The following is a 19,005-nucleotide window of genomic DNA, read 5'->3' as shown; positions in this document are numbered from 1 at the left end:
CTTTTTGAATTAATGTCTTCATTTTCTTTGGATAAATACCCAGAAGTTGAATTGCTGGATCATATGGCAGTTGTATTTTTAATTTGTTGAGAAACCTCCACACTGTTTTCCAGAGAGACTGCACCAATTTACATGCCCACCAACAATGCACAGGGTTCCCTTTCTTGAAGCCATGCTTTGGAATCACACATTGAAATTCTCACCTTCTATTACATCTCCATCCCACAATCCGCATCAATCAGTAAACCCAATGTGGAAAGAATGACAAATTTAAACATTAATAACATATTTTTAAATGAAAAGCTTAATAAAATTACATAAACACAATATGAAATGTTTAATAAAATTAATTATATAAACACAACAAAGACAAAAAAAACTAATGAAATAGAAAAAGTCTGGTAAAACTGATCAAAGACCAAGAGAGAGAGAAAAAGGAGAATGTCTCAAAGACTGGCAAATAACATTATACTTGAAAAGGAAAATAATCAGCTTCCAAGAGAGTAGAAACTTTTAAATAAAACAATTAGAGCATTATGTATAAGTTTAGGGGTCCCTGGGTGGCTCAGTCAGTTAAGCGTCCAACTTCAGCTCAGGTCATGATCTCACAGATCGTGAGTTCAAGCCCCACATTGGGCTCTGTGCTTATAGCTCCAACCCTGGAGCCTGCTTTGGATTCTGTCTCCCTCTTTCTGCCCCTCCCCCTGCTCATGCCCTATCTCTCTCTCTCTCTCTCTCTCTCTCTCTCTCTCTCTCTCTCAAAAATAATAAACACTAATAAATTTTTTTAAAAAAGAACATTATGCATAAGTTTATACCAATATGTTTGAAAATTATGATTGAATTGACTATGTCTAGAAAAATAGATATTAATTCCAGAAGATATACAAAATATAAATAAGCCAATAACCATTAAAGAAACTATACCTATGATCCAAAATCTATCCTCTACATATATTGATATTAAAAATGCCAGACCCACGTTGGTTTACAAGTAAGTTTACTAAACCTTAAAGTTCTCTCCCATTCAAACTGGGAAAAAGAACAGAAGAAAAGGTCTACAGCCATACCACCTTAAATGTGCCCAAACTCATCTCATCTCAGAAGCTAAGCAGAGTCAGTCCTCATTGGTACTTGGATGGGAGAACAGAAGAAAGGAAAATGTTCCCAATTCATTTTAAGTATAACAGTAACATCAGACACAGACAAGAACAAAGTGATAAAGGAAAAATTACAGGCCTATGTTATTGAAGATCATAGATGCAAAAAGCCAGTAAATATTAGTAAGTGAAATTTAGCAATATATATAAAAGGAATAACACATCACAACTAACTAGTTTGTCCTAGACATTCAAGAATGTTTCAAAATTAGAAAGTATTTAAATAAGCTTGTTGATACTAGTACATTAAAGGTAAAAAAAAAAAAAAAAACCAAAAAACAAAAACAAACAAAAAAATCCTTCAGGATTATATCAATAGCTGTGGGAAAATAATTCAGTAATATATAACAACTATATTAGTCAGGGTTCTCCAGAGAAACAGAACCAGTGGGAGACTGATGTAGATATAGACACATGTTTATATACATAAATACGCACATGCACACACAAACATGAGAGAGAGAGAGGAGGGGGAGAGGAGGGATTATAGAATCTGAGATTATATAGAATTGCAGATTACAGAATCTGAGAAGTCCTAAAATCTGCAATTGACAAGCTGGAGACCCAGAAGTGCTGATAATGTAAATTCCAGTTCAAAAGCCAGCAGACTCAAGACCCAAGAAGAGCCAATGTTTCAGTTCAACTCTGAAGTCAGGAAGACTGATGTCAAGGGAGTCAGAAGGAGGAGTTCTCTTTTAATCAAAGTTGAAGAGGAAGTCAGCCTTTTTTTTTCTATTCAGATCTGTGAGGTCCACCCACACAGGAGAGGGTCATCTGCTTTATTCAGTCTACTAATTCAAAGGTTAATCTTACCCAGAAACAGTTTCACAGACACACCCAGAATGTTTGTCCAAATGTCTGAGCATACTATGGCCCAGTCAAGTTGACACATAAAATTGACCATCACAACAGCCATTTACTATTTAAAACACTCTAAGCAAAACAGGGCTAAAAGAGGACATTTTTATCTTGATGAATGCTATTTATCAAAACTTCATAGCAAAACATAATAGTTAACAAATTTTAGAAGTATTCCTAATAGAGTTTAAATAAGACAAGGATAACTGATACCACTCCTATCATTCATTGTTGTATTTGAGATCCTACTCAATTCAATCTGATTAAGAGAAAAAGCATTACAGAAAAAAAACAAAAACAAAATTGTTGATACCTGTAGACAATACTGCTGTTAACATAGGAAATCCAAGAAAACCTACAAACTTGTGCTAAAAAGAGAGTTTAGGGAAGTCACTATATAGAGTATTGACAAACAAAAAACTGAATAACATTTTTATAACCTGCAAAGAGTCAATTAGTAATTCTAATTTAATAGAAATGAAGATTCCATTCACAAGAGCTACAAATATTATAAACTGTTTCAAAATAGGTCTAGTAAAACAATGCAATATTTATGAAGAAAAGTTGAAAATATTCTTTGGAAATCTGTATATAAATAAAGAGTTAATGTCCGGTTTATTATTGGGAAGCGTTTTTTTCTTCAAGTTTTTATTTCAATTCCAATTATTTAACATACAGTGTAATATTAGTTTCAGGAGTAGAATTTAGTGATTAATCACTTCCATACATCACCCAGTGCTCATCACAAGTGCACTGCTTAATACCCATCACCCATTTAACCCATCCTCCTCCCGCCTCCCCTCCAGCAACCCTCAGTTTGTCTTCTATAGTTAAGAGTCTGTTTTCTGGTTTGCCTCTCTTTTTCTTTCCTATGTTCATCTGTTTTGTTTCTTAAATTCTACATACTGAGTGAAATCATACGGTTTTTGTCTTTCTCTGATTGACTTATTTCACTTAGCATAATACTCTCTAGCTCCATCCACATCATTGCAAATGGCAAGATTTCATTCTTTTTATGGCTTAATAATATTCCATTGTATATACACACTACATCTTCTTTATCCATTGCTCTATCAGTGGATACTTGGGCTGCTTCTACATCTTGGCTATTGTAAATAATGCTGCTATAAACGTAGGGGTGCATGTACCCCTTTGAATTAGTGTTTTTGTAGTGCGATTGATGGATCATAGGGTAGTTCTATTTTTAACTTTTTGAGGAACTTCTACACTGTTTTCCACAGTGGCTGCACCAGTTTGCATTCCCACTAATAGTACATGAGGGTTCCTTTTTCCCCACATCCTCACCAATGCCATTTGTTTCTTGTGTTGTTGATTTCAGCCATTCCAGCAGGTGTGAGGTGATATCTCATTATAGTTTTGATTTGCATTTCCCTGATAGTGATGAACATTTTTTCATGTCTGTTGGCCATCTGTATGTCTTCTTTGGAGAAATGTCTGTTCTTGCCTTCTGCCCATTTTTTAATTGGGTTATTTGCTTTTTGTGTGTTGAGTTTTATAAGGTATTTATATGTTTTGGATACTAACCCTTTATCAGATATATCACTTGCAAATATCTTCTCCCATTCTGTAGGTTGCCTTTTAGTTTTGTTGATTGTTTCCTTTGCTATGCAGAAGGTTTTTATTTTGATGTAGTCTCAATTGTTTGTTTTTCTTGTCTCAGGAAAATTTCTAGAAAGAAGTTGCTATGGCCGATGTCAAAGAAGTTACTGCCTGTGTTCTCTTCTATGATTTTTGATTCCAGGTCTCACTTTTAGGTCTTTAATCCATTCTGAATTTATTTTCACGTGTGGTGTAAGAAAAAAGTTCAGTTTCATTCTCTTCCATGTTGCTGTCCAGTTTTCCCAACACCGTTTGTTGAACAGACTGTCTTTTCCCCATTGGATATTCTTTCCTGCATTGTTGAAGATTAATTGACCATATCATTGTGGGTTTACTTCTGGATTTTCTATTCTGCTCTATTGACCTATGTGTCGATTTTTGTGCCAATACCATACCATTTTGATTATTACAGCTTTGCAATATAACTTGAAGTCCAGAATTGTGATGTCTCCAGCTTTGCTTTGCTTTTTCAAGATTGCTTTGGCTATTTGGGGTCTTTTGTGGTTACATACAAATTTTAAGATTGTTTGTTCTAGTTCTGTGAAAAATGCTGTTGGTATTTTGATAGGGATTGCATTAAATATGTAGATAAGGAGGTCTCTTTTTAAATCAATGAAATTTCCTGGTTGACCAGGAAGGGAAGGAGGAAGAGAAGTAAATTTACTCAAATGAATGGAAATGCAGTAACCATAATCTAATTTGGCTTTCTACAATCTTTGTCCAAGCTTCACAACAAAGATTACTAAAATAATTTATTTACTACTCCGGAAGATTAGATCATTCTTCATTAATATTTACTCTCTTCCCCTTCCCACCCCTCTGGGAGAAGTATCCTCTCCCACTCTCGCACCCTGTGACTTGGAATTCACCATGTAACTTGCTTTGGCCAATGGGATGTTAGAGGACATGATCCAAGCAAAGACTTTAAATATGCCTGCATGACCGGATTGCTCCCTTGTGCTTCTGCCATTAGAAATAGGGTTGCCAATTAAAATACAAGACACCTCATTAAATCAGAATTTCAGTTAAATAACAGTAAATTTTTAATGTAAGAATGCCCCATGCATACTCAGACATGCTTATACTAAAGATATATTTGTTTATCTGAAATCCGATTTTAACTGGGCACCTGTATTTTTATTTGCTAAATCTGGCAACTCTAATTCAGAAGCAAGTTCCAAACCAACTCGCTGCCGGAGCCAAGACCAGCCGTAATCCACCAAAACCCAAGTGACCTGCAGACATGTGACCAAGAAATAAATATTTGTTATTGCATGTTCTGAGAGCTTGTGGTTGCTTGTTATGCATCATAGCTGACTAATTCAACCATGGTGGCAATGGGAAACTAGCTTGCATGTAATTCTAGCCACATTATCTCAATTACCTAGTCTGCACACTAAAAATCAACTATTGTAAAAGGAGCCAAGAGGGAATCTTGGGATGAAGAGATATAGAGAATGAATTTCATCTAATTCAGCATTGATGATATCTTCCATGATATCACTGAAGCAAAAATAAAACTAATTCTCCCATGAAAACAACAAAAAGCCTCCCCCTTTAAGCTCAAGATAGTAATTTTAGGACATTTGATTGGTGGTTTGCAAGTTCTTGGCCCTTTCTTTCATTTAGTGCTCAAAGAAAGTAAGTGGGGTTGACTGGACAGAATTCTTTTTCCCCCTCAAATCCAAAGGAAAAGTACAGTTCTACTCCATTAAGTAAGAATAAATTTATGGAACTCATCACAAAGGCTAAGGTATGGGGTGAAGTACAAATGAAAAACAATAAAAGGAATTAGGCAAGCACGTTATCTCACAGTGCCACAATGTATTACCAAAGGAAACTAGACTATACTTAGAACATCCTGGGAACAGGCAACCCTCACACTCCTATCCACCAATAAGCCAAGCTCTGTCGATCAGTCCTCAGAGAAACCTCTGCACTGGTACAAAGATCTTACCCAGCACGCAAGTCCCAAGCCCCTTTCGAAGTATCTGTCATTGGGACAAGACATTTCCCTAATTCTCTTCCAGTATCACTTTTAACAGTGCTTACTCACTTTAAAGACTTGAGATAAAAATGCGGTAGGGGGAATGCTTGAGATGTTCTCTCTCCTGTCTGAAGGCTATGGTCTACTGAACCTGATAAACATAATACTCATGGTAGAGGCTGCTTACTGAGGAATGAGGAGACCTAGACCCCATGGTGACTGTGTGAATCCACATGACCCCTCCTGTAAGATGAGGGGATAGGGCTATATATTCTCTATAGTCCCTTCCCAGAATCTACACATGCAATGATTAATTCTGAATAAATTATTACGAAGATAAAAATTGCAGTGGATCCTTGATGAAAATTTTACAGTCACGGTAGAAGTTGAGTTTGGTTTGGAAGGAAGATGAAGGCATTCCAAGAGAATAGGGAAACAACAACCAGGGCAGGACAGCCCAGATCCTACTGGGGAAGAGCAACCAAACCACGGGTCCAGGGTGCCATGTGGTTCCCCCCTCATCTGAAAACTACAAACCTCCCTCTCCCAGAGTTGTGGTGAGTCCACAGCTCACACAAATGGCCTACACAAGAGTGCTGCTATTAACCTGTTACGGTCAGGGGCATGAGTGAAAATAAGACAGGTCATGTTTGGGTGGTAATTGAGTCCTTGAAGTCCAGGAATAAAATGCTGACATCAAGGCCAAAGGGCAGAGTAATTAGATACTAATCTCATTTAGAAAACACATTCTTTTCTCTCTTTATGAGTTAGGAATGTTTCAAAAGGAAATTCATCAGAATTGAATCCAATGTCTAGATTTGGTGAGAATAAACAATATGAGAAAACAAAGGAATGTTTGTGGTTGTGTGCATGAATGTGTATAAGGTGAAGTGTTAACAAACATGGTTTACTCAATGCTAAATCCTCACTTAATTGGCCAGAAGATTAACAAGAAATCACCTGTGTCATGGGGGGTCATCAGGACCCGCTCAGGGTATATAAAGGCCCCAGAGCAGGAGGGAGGCATTCACACCTGACAACACCCGAATCCTCTCACCCCTCCGACCCAAACCAGCCCCAGACACCACCATGTCCGGCTCCTGCTGCGGCTCCACCTGCTCCTCCCTGGGCTGCGGGGGAGGCTGCTGCCAGCCCTGCTGCTGCCGCGACCCCTGCTGCTGCCGCCCCGTGAGCTGCCAGACCACCGTGTGCCGCCCCGTGACCTGCACCTGCCGCTGCACGCGCCCCATCTGCGAGCCCTGCCGCCGCCCCGTCTGCTGTGACCCCTGCTCCCTGCAGGAGGGCTGCTGCCGCCCCATCAGCTGCTGCCCCACGTCCTGCACGGCCGTGGTCTGCCGCCCCTGCTGCTGGGCCTCCACCTGCTGCCAGCCCATCTCTGTGCAGGCGCCCTGCTGTCGCCCCCCCTGCTGCCAGCCTGCCCCCTGCCGCACCACCTGCAGGACCTCCTGCTGCTGAGACCCCTACCATCCCTAAATAGCAACACACTGGAGCCTAAGCACCTATTCTGCATTTTAAGAAAGTGGAAAGAAAAGGAGATATTTTTCATAAGGTGACAATAGCCATTTTTACATCCTACCAGTTGGATACACAAGCAGATGTCCATCACCACCCTCAGCCAAATACCCAGGTGTCTCCATCAGCAGAAGACACCATGGATGGTAGATCTCTCTTAAAAGTCCTTGGAGTGGACTTTGCAAACCCATCCTGAACTCTGAAGGCTGCCCAAACCCTCCTCATCATCCTTTGTAATGTGCTGCTCACTTATTTTCAATAAACTAATTTTTCCCATAAACCTCCCTGCTACCTGATTCATTCAGTAGTGCCTGTTTATTAGTGTACATAGCTGAGCAGACAAGGAATAGGAAGAAGGAAGGAAGGAGGACAAGGAAGAAGGAAGACAAGATGGAGAAGGTGAGGAAGACAGAAGAGAAAAGGGAGAGGTGCTAGGACTGGAGTTTTGGAAGGTGCTGCAGGATAGCCAGGCTAGTCCTCAGACTGCTTATGTGGGTAGGAAATCTGTGCACACAAGGTTCTCCAGGGCCTGTCCTTTGCCCACATGTCCACGTTCATGTCTCGACACCCCCCACTAAGTTTCACTTCAAGGAACACTGAACTCACAGTAACTGGCACATGCCAAGCAGTTCCCTATGTCTTTGCTTTTGTCATATTTTTGCATTTATCTGGAATTTTTTTCATCTACTCCTACCCTCCACATTCTTCATCCACCTAACACTCAGTCATTTCCAAGATTCAGCTCAGTCTTCTCTAACAGTTCTGTCCTAACCCCTCTACCACATAAACACACCTGCACATATTCATGCACTCACAGGCATGCATGTCCGTGTACACGTACACACACACACACACACACACACACACACACAGGCTAGGTCAGGTGCCCCTAACATGTTCCAAAAGCGATCCTATACGCATCTCCCTCCCCACAAGGCATTGTATTGAGATGATCTATTTTTCTGCCTCCAACAAAGGGGACACAATTTATAATGGCTTCAGTACTGAGCTCAATGTTTAGAATATGGTTGGTACTTGATTTCTATTGAATCAAACAAAATTAGAAGGCAATTGTCTTTATGACAAGAACTCTAAAAGGTAGATATTTTACTTAAGGCAGAATCCTCAGCATCAGTATAACTTAACTTCTCTGACCTTCAGGTTTCTTCATCTGCCAAATGGAAAAGTTAATTCTCACCAATGTTGGTTGCTAGGAAAGTTAAATGACTTTATGTATGTAAAGTGACTGGCACACAGTATTTACCAAGCACCATTCACTGATAGTCCTTGTTACACATTGGAACATTACTGTATCAAACAGGCTCAAAAGATGTGCTATTTATGACATATTATGTCACTGAAAGTGGGAGAGGATTGAGGGGAAGGCTTCCTGTTTTTTCAAGACAGTCCACATCCATTGGCAGAAACAGATTTCCTAACATAACAAAGCACACTCCTAAGGTTTAGTAAGTATAACAAAGAGGGAAGAAAAAATCCATCAGCAAATTGAAGCTGTCTCAGAATGAAAGGGCTAATGCATAGGAGAGAGCCCTAGCTTACAGGATTTATGAATAAGGGCTTGGCATCAGGAGCAATGGAGATAGTACATGTATCTGATGGACTTTTCATTCCACCCTGAACCACCCAAAGAAGGCAAACAACTTAAGCTGTAAGATTACTTGGGTTAGTCTTCCCTGGCTTTAGGAAGACGGTATTTATTAGGCAGAAAAGATACGTATTTGTTAAATTCCAGAAAAAAAGTTCCACCCGTTCCCTGATCATCTAGAATTTTTCCATCTAAAACATTCTCTCTTTTCAATGAATGATATCCATTTCTTTTGTCTTCCCCACTGCACAGGCTTTATGATAAACCTAGCCTATGAAGAACATCATGGACAGAAGACTCAGCCCCTTTTACAGCTGAGGAGACTGGCCCTGGCAGAGGACAGGTATTAGCCCTAAGCCCTCTTAGATCGGAATCCCTCTTTGTCTCCCCATCCTCCCCCTGCCCTTTCTCCCTCACTCTTTCCTATCCTCGTGTCTCTTACGATTGGAGGATATTTCAAAGGTCATTTTGCAGAACAGGGAACAGGTATTTTGTTTTCAGAATTTTAAAATCTTCCTAACATCCAGTGGCCCCCAAACTAGCTCCTAACAACACAACCCATGAAACTATGAAGAAGAGGGTGTGTGGTTCACCATCAGAAAAAGTCATCAGCATTGCATACTGTCAGTCCAACCACAAAATCCCACAAATTATCACCATTGTGATTAACATTTACTTACTCCCACCCTGGTGGTTATGCTCTTGCAGAACATCTGGAATTCAAATAACAGGACTAAAAAAGCCCATGTGACAAAGACTAGGGACAATCTGTTGTCCAAAAAGCTTAGGCCTTTTAATGTGCAAAGGAGACCACACAGCATAGGACCAGAGGCATCCCACAAAACAAAGGAAAAGCTATTTTTATAGGATTTTGAAGAATGGTAGAGTTTAAGTAAAAACACAAGAATTCACATGAGGACTGGGCTGTCACAAGGACTTAAGTCCTCTTTCTTTGAAAACTACATAGTTAAGATAAATGAGGAATGTTTTTTCTGAAAACCTCTGATCTGAAACTCTGCCTCTGGGCTGGATATTGAAGCTGCTTCTCTGTGTTAAGGTGACTAAGATCCTGTCCAGGAAATAGTGAGATCGTCACTTCTTACTGATGTGGCTTCAAATAGCAAAGTTTCTGACAGTCTATGATTTCAGGACACAGAATTTCTTAGTATTCTTTCCTTTTTGTTAGTTAAGAAATGCAGTGAGTTTACAGACATATTTCTATTCCTGACAATTTAGTCACTGTATATATTCTAAGCCAAATAACAATACACTAAACCATAAATCAAGCAAGTTCCCATTATATTTCACTAGATGGGATAGAAGTTTTGATAACTACTACTACCTGTTCACTGGTTTGAAGTAAGAGTTGGAAAAGACTATGTCACTCATCAGTGTTTACACTCAAAGGAAGACCACAGTACTATCTATGCTTTGCCACTCTCTTATCTGTATATCTTTAGAGAAATCATTTCACAAACCTGGCCTTCCAAAAACTTTGAAGGACCATGATGGGTCACAAATTCAAAGGCCTTCAAGGACCACAGCTAGGCAGACCAAGGAGTGTATTAAAAAATGATTATATCAGGGCACCTGTGGTTCAGTCAGTTGGGCATCCGACTTCAGCTCAGGTTCATGATCTCATGGTTCATGGATTTGAGCCCCACGTCAGACTCTGGGCTGAAAGCTCAGAGCTTGGAGCCTGCTTCAGATTCTGTGTCTCCCTCTCTTTGCCCCTCTCCCACTTGTGCTCTGTCTCTCTCTCAAAAAAATGAATAAACATTTAAAAAAAATTTTTAAATAAACCACACTTTGGAGAAAACTTGGTCTGAGAGTCATCAGCAACCCTTGGATAGTGTCATCCTTAAACTACCTTCCAACTATAAATTATCTTCTATACCCCCATTTTCCTTAGCTGTGGCTGAAAAAGACAAGGTTATTTTATCAGCTACCAGTACATTTAATTCCCCTGTTTTTTTCTGAAGCCAATTTCACACTTCATAAGCAAACAAATCTCGGCCAACAGACCAAAGTATCTACTACGAAAAGATAACTGGTTCCTTTATAAATATTTTCAACGTGTTTTGTAGAACTCAATACAAGTGCTTATGGTAACACCTAGAAAGAAAGAGCGATCCCAATTTCAATTTTATTTCTAAGACCATACTCAGGGAGGGGCATTCAAAATGCATAATATGAATAAAATCCTCACTTAATTTGAACTTTTTGTCCTATGAAAAGTCTTCTGCTTTGATTACTTTATCTGCCTTTGTCTTACCCTCCTAAAATTTGTAATTGCTGTGTGATAAGAATCTACTTGGAACTTAATCTTCTTCTTCCCTTTCCCTCTCCACTCATAAATAGTACTGTTTACATAGTAAGAGTCTTTAGAAGTGACTCTGATTTATAAGCCAAGTGATGGGGCGCCTGGGTGGCTCAGTCGGTTAAGCGTCCGACTTCGGCTCAGGTCACGATCTTGCGGTCCATGAGTTCGAGCCCCGCGTCAGGCTCTGGGCTGACCGCTCAGAGCCTGGAGCCTGTTTCAGATTCTGTGTCTCCCTCTCTCTGACCCTCCCCCGTTCATGCTCTGTCTCTCTCTGTCTCAAAAATAAATAAACGTTAAAAAAAATTTTTTTATAAGCCAAGTGAGTTACTAAACAATATCACGGCAGTGGCTCTGGTGATTATTTTCTTACAAGCGAAGTGAAGCACTGTGTTGTTTTCCAGAAGCACTGGACCATCCTTCCCATAGTACAATGAGTACACATCTCCTTTCATGAGTCATTTGGTGTTTTAGAAATTCTTGCTTCATCTCAAGGTCAATCAGAAACCAGGCCTGTGACCTCAGGAACACTACAGTCTTGCACTGAGTCATGGGTGGTGAACAAGACAAACAAGAGGAAAGTGTGATGGTGTCAACACTGGATTCTTCACACTTTCAACTTGTCACATGGCATGGTCTGGAAGGTTTGGTTATTCCATGGGTAATTTTTTGGATGATATAATTCATCAAGTATTCATTTCAAGGAAGAAAGCAGACAGGTGGAAAGGAAAGCATCCTTCCATGATGGGAACTGCTGCCTCAGCAACTGAATCCACCAATCTAGAGATCAATGGGCAGCCACAACTCCAGGAAACGACCTGTGTCATGGAGGTCATCAGGACCCGGCCAGGGTATTTAAAGGCCCCAGAGCAGGAGGGAGGCATTCACACCTGACAACACCCGAATCCTCTCACCCCTCCGACCCAAACCAGCCCCAGACACCACCATGTCCGGCTCCTGCTGCGGCTCCACCTGCTCCTCCCTGGGCTGCGGGGGAGGCTGCTGCCAGCCCTGCTGCTGCCGCGACCCCTGCTGCTGCCGCCCCGTGAGCTGCCAGACCACCGTGTGCCGCCCCGTGACCTGCACCTGCCGCTGCACGCGCCCCATCTGCGAGCCCTGCCGCCGCCCCGTCTGCTGTGACCCCTGCTCCCTGCAGGAGGGCTGCTGCCGCCCCATCAGCTGCTGCCCCACGTCCTGCACGGCCGTGGTCTGCCGCCCCTGCTGCTGGGCCTCCACCTGCTGCCAGCCCATCTCTGTGCAGGCGCCCTGCTGTCGCCCCCCCTGCTGCCAGCCTGCCCCCTGCCGCACCACCTGCAGGACCTCCTGCTGCTGAACCACCCATTGAGAAGCATTCCCAGGTGTTCAGAAACATGTGAACACTCTTTCCCACCCCAAGGGATCAGATGAGATACGTCCCTTGCAAACTACCTGCTCTTCAACAACTAACAACAGTAGCTGTCTATCCTTTTTCCCACATAATTACCCAGTTAATCCTGGCCCTCTTTGACAATCTTTAGAAACATCCCAGCTTTCCTCATTTGAATTCCTGGCCTGAAAGAAAATGAGTGAACAAAGATCAAAGTTCTTCTTGAATGAAGCTCTATTCCACTGACTCATCATCACATCTCTACTATTTCAAGATGGGATAATTTTCCAGGATATCATTACATTTGTGCTGGGGTTTCACATGGTAAAATAATAAAAATTTTATCTCTGGGAAGCAAACGTGTTTCTCTTTATTGTTTATTAATCTTCAAAAGCTTTTTTTAGCTTAAGGTATGGTATGCAGAATCAGAAGAACCAAAGGAAGAAGGATTTTTTTCAAGGGCCTTTTTTTTGTTTGTTTTTTTAGCTTTAGGAACAATTCAGGTGCAAGGTCTATAATTTTAATAGTAGTTTAAATAATACAGAATATCTCATGGGAGGCACCTTCATATCTGAAGTCACAAGTTTTGTGGTGATGCTGAGGAAATAAGACTACAGCAGTTTCTCTGATCATGAACTTGACCCATGAATCATCCCCATACATGTGATAAGGGGGAGGAAGCCTAAGTCAGAGCTATGTTTATACCCTGATTTAGGAAACTGTACCATGATTAATACTAGTTGGTACCTGGGAATGCTGAACCACTGAAGGCCTAGGCTGGAAGAACCACTCTCCCATCTTTCCCAAGGCTCCCCTCCAGCACCACTATGGTCAATTCTTTTTTTAAATGTTTACTTATTTATTTCAAGAGAGAGCTTGATGTGGGGCTTGATCTCACAAACCATGAGATCATGACCTGAGCCAAAATCAAGAGTCAGACGCTTAACTGACTGAGCCACCCAGGTACCCCTGGCCAATTCTGATTATAATAAGGTCACTGCTGCTGGGAAGAGAAGGAGATATGTAGCTTAGCTGGAACAATTCTAAATTAGAACTCCAAATCACTTTACCATTAAAACAATGCCAATGTCGTTGAAAGATTAAACATTAATCCACACTGGATATGCTTTTGTTGTTGTTAAACACTTAGGCTGGTCAGTAAACCAACCACTAGTGTTTTTCTGAGAAATACACATTGAGTTCCCAGCATATAATCTAAAGGGGTTTTTGGAATGTGTTGCTTGTCTCCTTGGGCATATCTACCTGCCCAGAGAGAGGAGGCAAGCCAGGTAAGCTTTGTGAAGGCCTGGAACTTGACTGACTTTGTCCACCACTGGATTCCCACTGACCAGCACCATGTTTGGCACGCAGGATTTTAATCAAAATTTGCTGAATGACTGAATAAGTTCTACAGGGTTAGAGGAGAGAAAAACATCTTCATCCCTCATTGATTCTCTCCTCATGCTGGACTCGTGCATTCTTACAATAAAATAAATAAGCTTTCTCATGAAGGAAAGTACTTTTCTTGAAATACAGTAAAAATTTCTCAACAAGAATCCCATTGTGTTCAAAACATCTGCATACACAATGGTTTTCTCTTTAGTAAGGGTTTGATGGTTTACTGGTAGATGGGCTCACAAATCCAGTTTCTTTCTACATGTTCTTGAACACCATTTTTAAAAGTCTCTAACTACATTGTTTTCCTCCTCTCAGAATTTTCCTGGTTAGCCTTCTAGAAAATTCCTATTCTTATAATATATTCTCAGATGTGGAATGCTTTGTGTACTCCCAAGCTCCTCATTATTATGAGATTGTGTTTGTTTCCCCAGTAACTCCATGCCATGGTTAGCCACAGTGTCTGGTGAAGATCTGGGTAAGCCAGCAAGGGACTATGCAAGTAGAATGATCAAGAAGGAGGCCTGCACTACAGTCTTCAATCACAGATCTAGAACAGACTTAGTTGTAAAGCAAAAGGTCAGAACCAAGGAAATCCAAAGGCAGAGTCTATAAAATGGCCATGTGACATGATTTTCCTACAGTCCTGAGAATCACAACAACTGAGAATCACAACTGGCTCTGTAAGCAGGAATATGCTCAAGTGTAGTACTTGGGGAAACAATGGAGCAAGACACTGGGATAAGACAACGTGGGCCTGGAGGTCACCTTTGGCTGGGATCACTACCTGAGGGCTCTGTTATGCTGGCTGACCACAACCTTTATCCAGATGGTAGGGTAGGGACCAAGGGCAGGCTGCCCCCAAATGGGCCACTTTGGTGTAAACATTATTTTGAGTTAAATCCAATCAAAACCCAACAGATTCAAGAAACATTCTTTACCTCTCCTTCAACTACCTGGAAGAAAGCTATTAACAGAGATTCCTCTTTATCTAAAAAACTTATCTGCATAATAGGGCAACCTTTGCTTTCTAAACATCTCCTCCCACCTTCCTGCTAATGGTCTTTCTCCCCTTTGTATACTCAGACCCTCACCCCTCTCCTTAGCTCATATAAGTATCATGTTGCCTCACTATCTTTGAAATTTCCATAGCTATATGTATTCCCCATAAGTATTCTACTGAATTTTATTTTCTCCTGTTAATCTGTCTCATGTCATTTTTTTTTCTTAGTCCAGGTAGAAGGACCTTAAAGGGTAGAGTAAATTCTTCTTTCTCAACAGTGGCTTTGTTCATAGTGCTCCATAACCACTCAATTATGTCCAACTTTGATGTTATCTCCTTATGGTATGTTTTGGAATTTTTAGAAGGCTCTTTGGGAGATAATTCTTTGAATTCCTGAGGATATTGGGAAGACACAGAGTCTTTTCAGATAACTCTAAAAATCAGCCATTTCACAAATACCATTTATTTTAAAAATAAATTCACTGTTAAAATTCCTAAATAAAACAGACATTCCTTAATGACAGGGAATATGGTAACCACAGTTCCATTCTTCAGCTCCTTGGGCTTACTAATAATGTTCCCACAGGTTGTTTTTGCAGTCAGTATTGGCTCCAACAGTAGTAGGTGTATGACCTTAGGCAAGTCACTTCTCTGATCCCTTATGTGTAAAATGAGGAATTCAACAATATCTATCTCATAGGATTATTGTGAAGAGTAAGTTAGTACATTTATTTCTTTTAGCAAAGTACTTAGATACTAGAACTCAATGATACTGGTCATCATGAAGATTAAAAATGAAATTCATCATGGTTTAGAAAGCTTAACTCACAGTAACAGAGAGCAGAACAGTAGTTACCAGAGGCTGGTTTTATATTCTACATTTTGTACATAAGGAACCAGGTAAGTGACTTGCCTAAAGTCATATGCCTAATAATGTTGGAGCCAATACTAATGGGGTATGTAAGGGCGGAAGGAGATAATTAAGAAAAAAAAAAAAAGAAATTACAGTGGTGGTTGCCAGGGACTGAAAAGAAGGGTTCATGGGGAGTTGTGGTTTAATGGGCACAGAATTCAGTTTTGCAAGATGAAAAGAGTACTAGAGATAGATGGTGCTGATGGTTCACAACAATATGAATGGACTTAATACCCTGACTGTACACTTAAAAATGATTAAGATAGTAAATTTTACATTATATGTATTTTACCAAAATTTTAAAAATTGGAAAAACAACCCACTGATAAGATGATAAGATGCATTCCTGTAGCTACAAAAATTACACAGCAAAACTCTTCTTTTATTCACAGACCATACCTTGGCAAATAGTCTCACATTACTTTTCTGAACTTGTTTTGTCCAGGAAGCTTAGTGGTAGAAATGGACACTCACAACTTGGGGGATTCACTTCCACTATCCGTAAGTGAACCTAAGAGCATGACAGCTATTCTGTGCTATCGAAACATCAATTGGCAAAACATCACTGAATTCTGAAGATAATTGGAAACTCTGAAGTTAGGGTCATTAAGTTCATATTTGAACCATAAATAGCAAAATATAATGGGTTTCCCTCAAATAAGGAAAGCAAATGGTCTTTCATGAGTCCCTGAGCACCTAAAAAAAAATGTCTAGGGAGCTTACTAACTTACCAGTGCCACTTCAGAAAGAATAAACACAAATAAGGCAATCACCTGTGTCGTGGAGGTCATCAGGACCCGCTCAGGGTATATAAAGGCCCCAGAGCAGGAGGGAGGCATTCACACCTGACAACACCCGAATCCTCTCACCCCTCCGACCCAAACCAGCCCCAGACACCACCATGTCCGGCTCTTGCTGCGGCTCCACCTGCTCCTCCCTGGGCTGCGGGGGAGGCTGCTGCCAGCCCTGCTGCTGCCGCGACCCCTGCTGCTGCCGCCCCGTGAGCTGCCAGACCACCGTGTGCCGCCCCGTGACCTGCACCTGCCGCTGCACGCGCCCCATCTGCGAGCCCTGCCGCCGCCCCGTCTGCTGTGACCCCTGCTCCCTGCAGGAGGGCTGCTGCCGCCCCATCAGCTGCTGCCCCACGTCCTGCACGGCCGTGGTCTGCCGCCCCTGCTGCTGGGCCTCCACCTGCTGCCAGCCCATCTCTGTGCAGGCGCCCTGCTGTCGCCCCCCCTGCTGCCAGCCTGCCCCCTGCCGCACTACCTGCAGGACCTCCTGCTGCTACTAAGTGCATCATCACTAAGGGTCCCCAGTAGATGGTGTGGGGTCCATTCTGCTCTTAACTTCAAGACAGAACAACATGCCTTTTCCTGAGAAGCCCATTTCTCGCCTCTTCAGTCCGGCTCAGAGTAGGCCTTGGAGCCCCCTTTTCAGACTGACTACCGAGGAAGAGTGCCTTGTCCTCTCAGGACCCCAGTCTAACTCCTCAATTATGTCTTCTGTTTTCTAATAAACTTAGTATTTCCAGCATAGAAATCATGGTCTTTGTCATACTTCCTCCCAGTAGGTTCTCTCTGTTTTGTCCAGAGATATTCAAAGCAAGATGCAGAATGATCCTCTCAAATTGTTCTCTGAAATAACCTAACTCTGGGTAGTTTCCTTATTTTCCTTGTAAGTGGCATTTATAAGGCATAGTTGCCAAGTGAGAAAAGTGGACATGGCTGTATCTTCATCACATGTGCTCATAATTCCAGACATGCCAAACATCTGAGAGATGTCCTTTAACAACACCCAGTGAGAAGGCTGCATCTGAGCTGACACACACACCCCTGGTCCAAGGGTTCATTCACTGACCTGACACCTGTTCTAAGCACAATTTAGGAAACTCAGTATGTTAGACGTGGAAATAACCTTAGGCAACATCTGGCCAAACCCATGTTTTTAAAGCTGAAGAGCGATGAGTAATGGACGATTAAATTAAGTTTCTTTCTAATATAGTTATAATCGCTGATGTTTAGAAAAGACCTAAGAGAATGCGAACCCCCTGACATTAAGCCCTTAAGTCAAACACTTCATCTTAATATGGTAGGAGACATGTTCTTCTGCCCAGAAGAACTCAGGTCTTCTCTGGCCAAGAGTAACTGCAGCTTCAGATAATGCGCTCCTTTCTATGCATTAAACATCTGGCAGTTATTTTGAATGTTATTTGCGGTGTCAACTCTTATGGGTATTTAATCCACACTGGCTCTCAAGAGCTGCTTATCTTTGTACTCAGCAACTGGGCAGTAATGGCATTTTCCAAGAAAATTAATCAATCACTGTCAATCTTCACATGTTTGTTGAACACCTATGAATAAGACACTGAGTGGAGACCATCCTGAGGAAACATGAAAGAATAAAAGAATAAAATATGCTTCAAAGAGGTTATAATCCATTTAGGGAGATAAGGTATAAATAAGAAAAAAAAAGTCAAACAGTACATAATATAAGCAACATAAATATAGAAGAAATGCCATAAGTAGTTAAAAATAGTTTAAGATTATAAACTTACTAGGAAACGTGATGCAATCGTCTTGTCCCATATTTAAGTTAAAATTAAGCAAGTTGTAAAATATTAAACTATTTTGTGAGAAAAAATGTATTCTGCATGTCTATGTGTGCTTATGCCTAAAACGTATTTAAAACATTATGTGGGAGTGCCTGGATGGCTCAGTTGGTTAAGTGACTGACTCTTGATTTTGGCTCAGGTCATGATCTCATGGTTTGTGGGGTCGAGCCCTGCACTGGGCTCTGAGCTGGTGGCGTGGAGCCTGCTTGGGATTCTCTCTCTCCCTCTCTCTCCGTGTCCCTCCCCAACTCACATGTGCACTCTTTCTCTCTCTCTCAAAATAAGTAAACATTAAAAGAAAAATTTAAAAAATAAAATAAACAAAATGCAACAAAATATAAGAGTAATTGGGGATAATACTCATTTTCTTCTTGGTATTTTTCTTAATTATATCATTTAAAATGAACATATATTTTATTTTTAGTGGAATGTACTATCCAAAACCTATATTTATTTTGGGAAAAACATTTAAACCTTACTCTTGATTGTGCTCTGCTTTTAAAAACCTACCTATGAGAATCTAAGTGGATTTAAAGCAGATAATTACACAGCAGCCAACGGTACTCATATGAAGTATTTTATTATCTATAGAAGAGTGTACCACTATGCTATATATAGTGGACTTCTCTGATA

General features: G+C 40.9%; 3 protein-coding genes across 3 annotated transcripts; all 3 read left to right on the top strand.

Annotated features, from left to right (window-relative positions):
• The first annotated feature begins 6,637 nt into the window (after nt 1-6,637).
• On the top strand, nt 6,638-7,438 carry LOC128313449 (keratin-associated protein 2-3). The gene has a single exon (XM_053212120.1). The coding sequence runs from the start codon at nt 6,715-6,717 to the stop codon at nt 7,099-7,101; it is 387 nt and encodes a 128-aa protein (XP_053068095.1). The 5' UTR covers nt 6,638-6,714; the 3' UTR covers nt 7,102-7,438.
• A 4,520-nt stretch (nt 7,439-11,958) lies between these two features.
• Nucleotides 11,959-14,304, top strand: LOC106989755 (keratin-associated protein 2-3). Its single transcript, XM_015088227.3, has one exon. It carries the CDS (start codon nt 12,031-12,033, stop codon nt 12,415-12,417), a length of 387 nt encoding a protein of 128 aa, XP_014943713.2. The 5' UTR covers nt 11,959-12,030; the 3' UTR covers nt 12,418-14,304.
• Nucleotides 14,305-16,587: 2,283 nt separating this feature from the next.
• Nucleotides 16,588-17,300, top strand: LOC128313447 (keratin-associated protein 2-3-like). Its single transcript, XM_053212118.1, has one exon. The coding sequence runs from the start codon at nt 16,663-16,665 to the stop codon at nt 17,050-17,052; it is 390 nt and encodes a 129-aa protein (XP_053068093.1). The 5' UTR covers nt 16,588-16,662; the 3' UTR covers nt 17,053-17,300.
• Nucleotides 17,301-19,005: the final 1,705 nt, after the last annotated feature.

The sequence above is a fragment of the Acinonyx jubatus genome, chromosome E1 (assembly GCF_027475565.1).
Source record: "Acinonyx jubatus isolate Ajub_Pintada_27869175 chromosome E1, VMU_Ajub_asm_v1.0, whole genome shotgun sequence".
In the NCBI taxonomy this organism is placed as follows: domain Eukaryota; kingdom Metazoa; phylum Chordata; class Mammalia; order Carnivora; family Felidae; genus Acinonyx; species Acinonyx jubatus.
This window is presented reverse-complemented; position numbering and strand designations above follow the sequence as displayed.

Excerpts from the sequence above, each read along its gene's own strand:
- LOC128313449 (XM_053212120.1), top strand. The coding sequence starts at position 6,715 with ATGTCCGGCTCCTGCTGCGGCTCCACCTGCTCCTCCCTGGGCTGCGGG.
- LOC128313447 (XM_053212118.1), top strand. The coding sequence starts at position 16,663 with ATGTCCGGCTCTTGCTGCGGCTCCACCTGCTCCTCCCTGGGCTGCGGG.
- LOC106989755 (XM_015088227.3), top strand. The coding sequence starts at position 12,031 with ATGTCCGGCTCCTGCTGCGGCTCCACCTGCTCCTCCCTGGGCTGCGGG.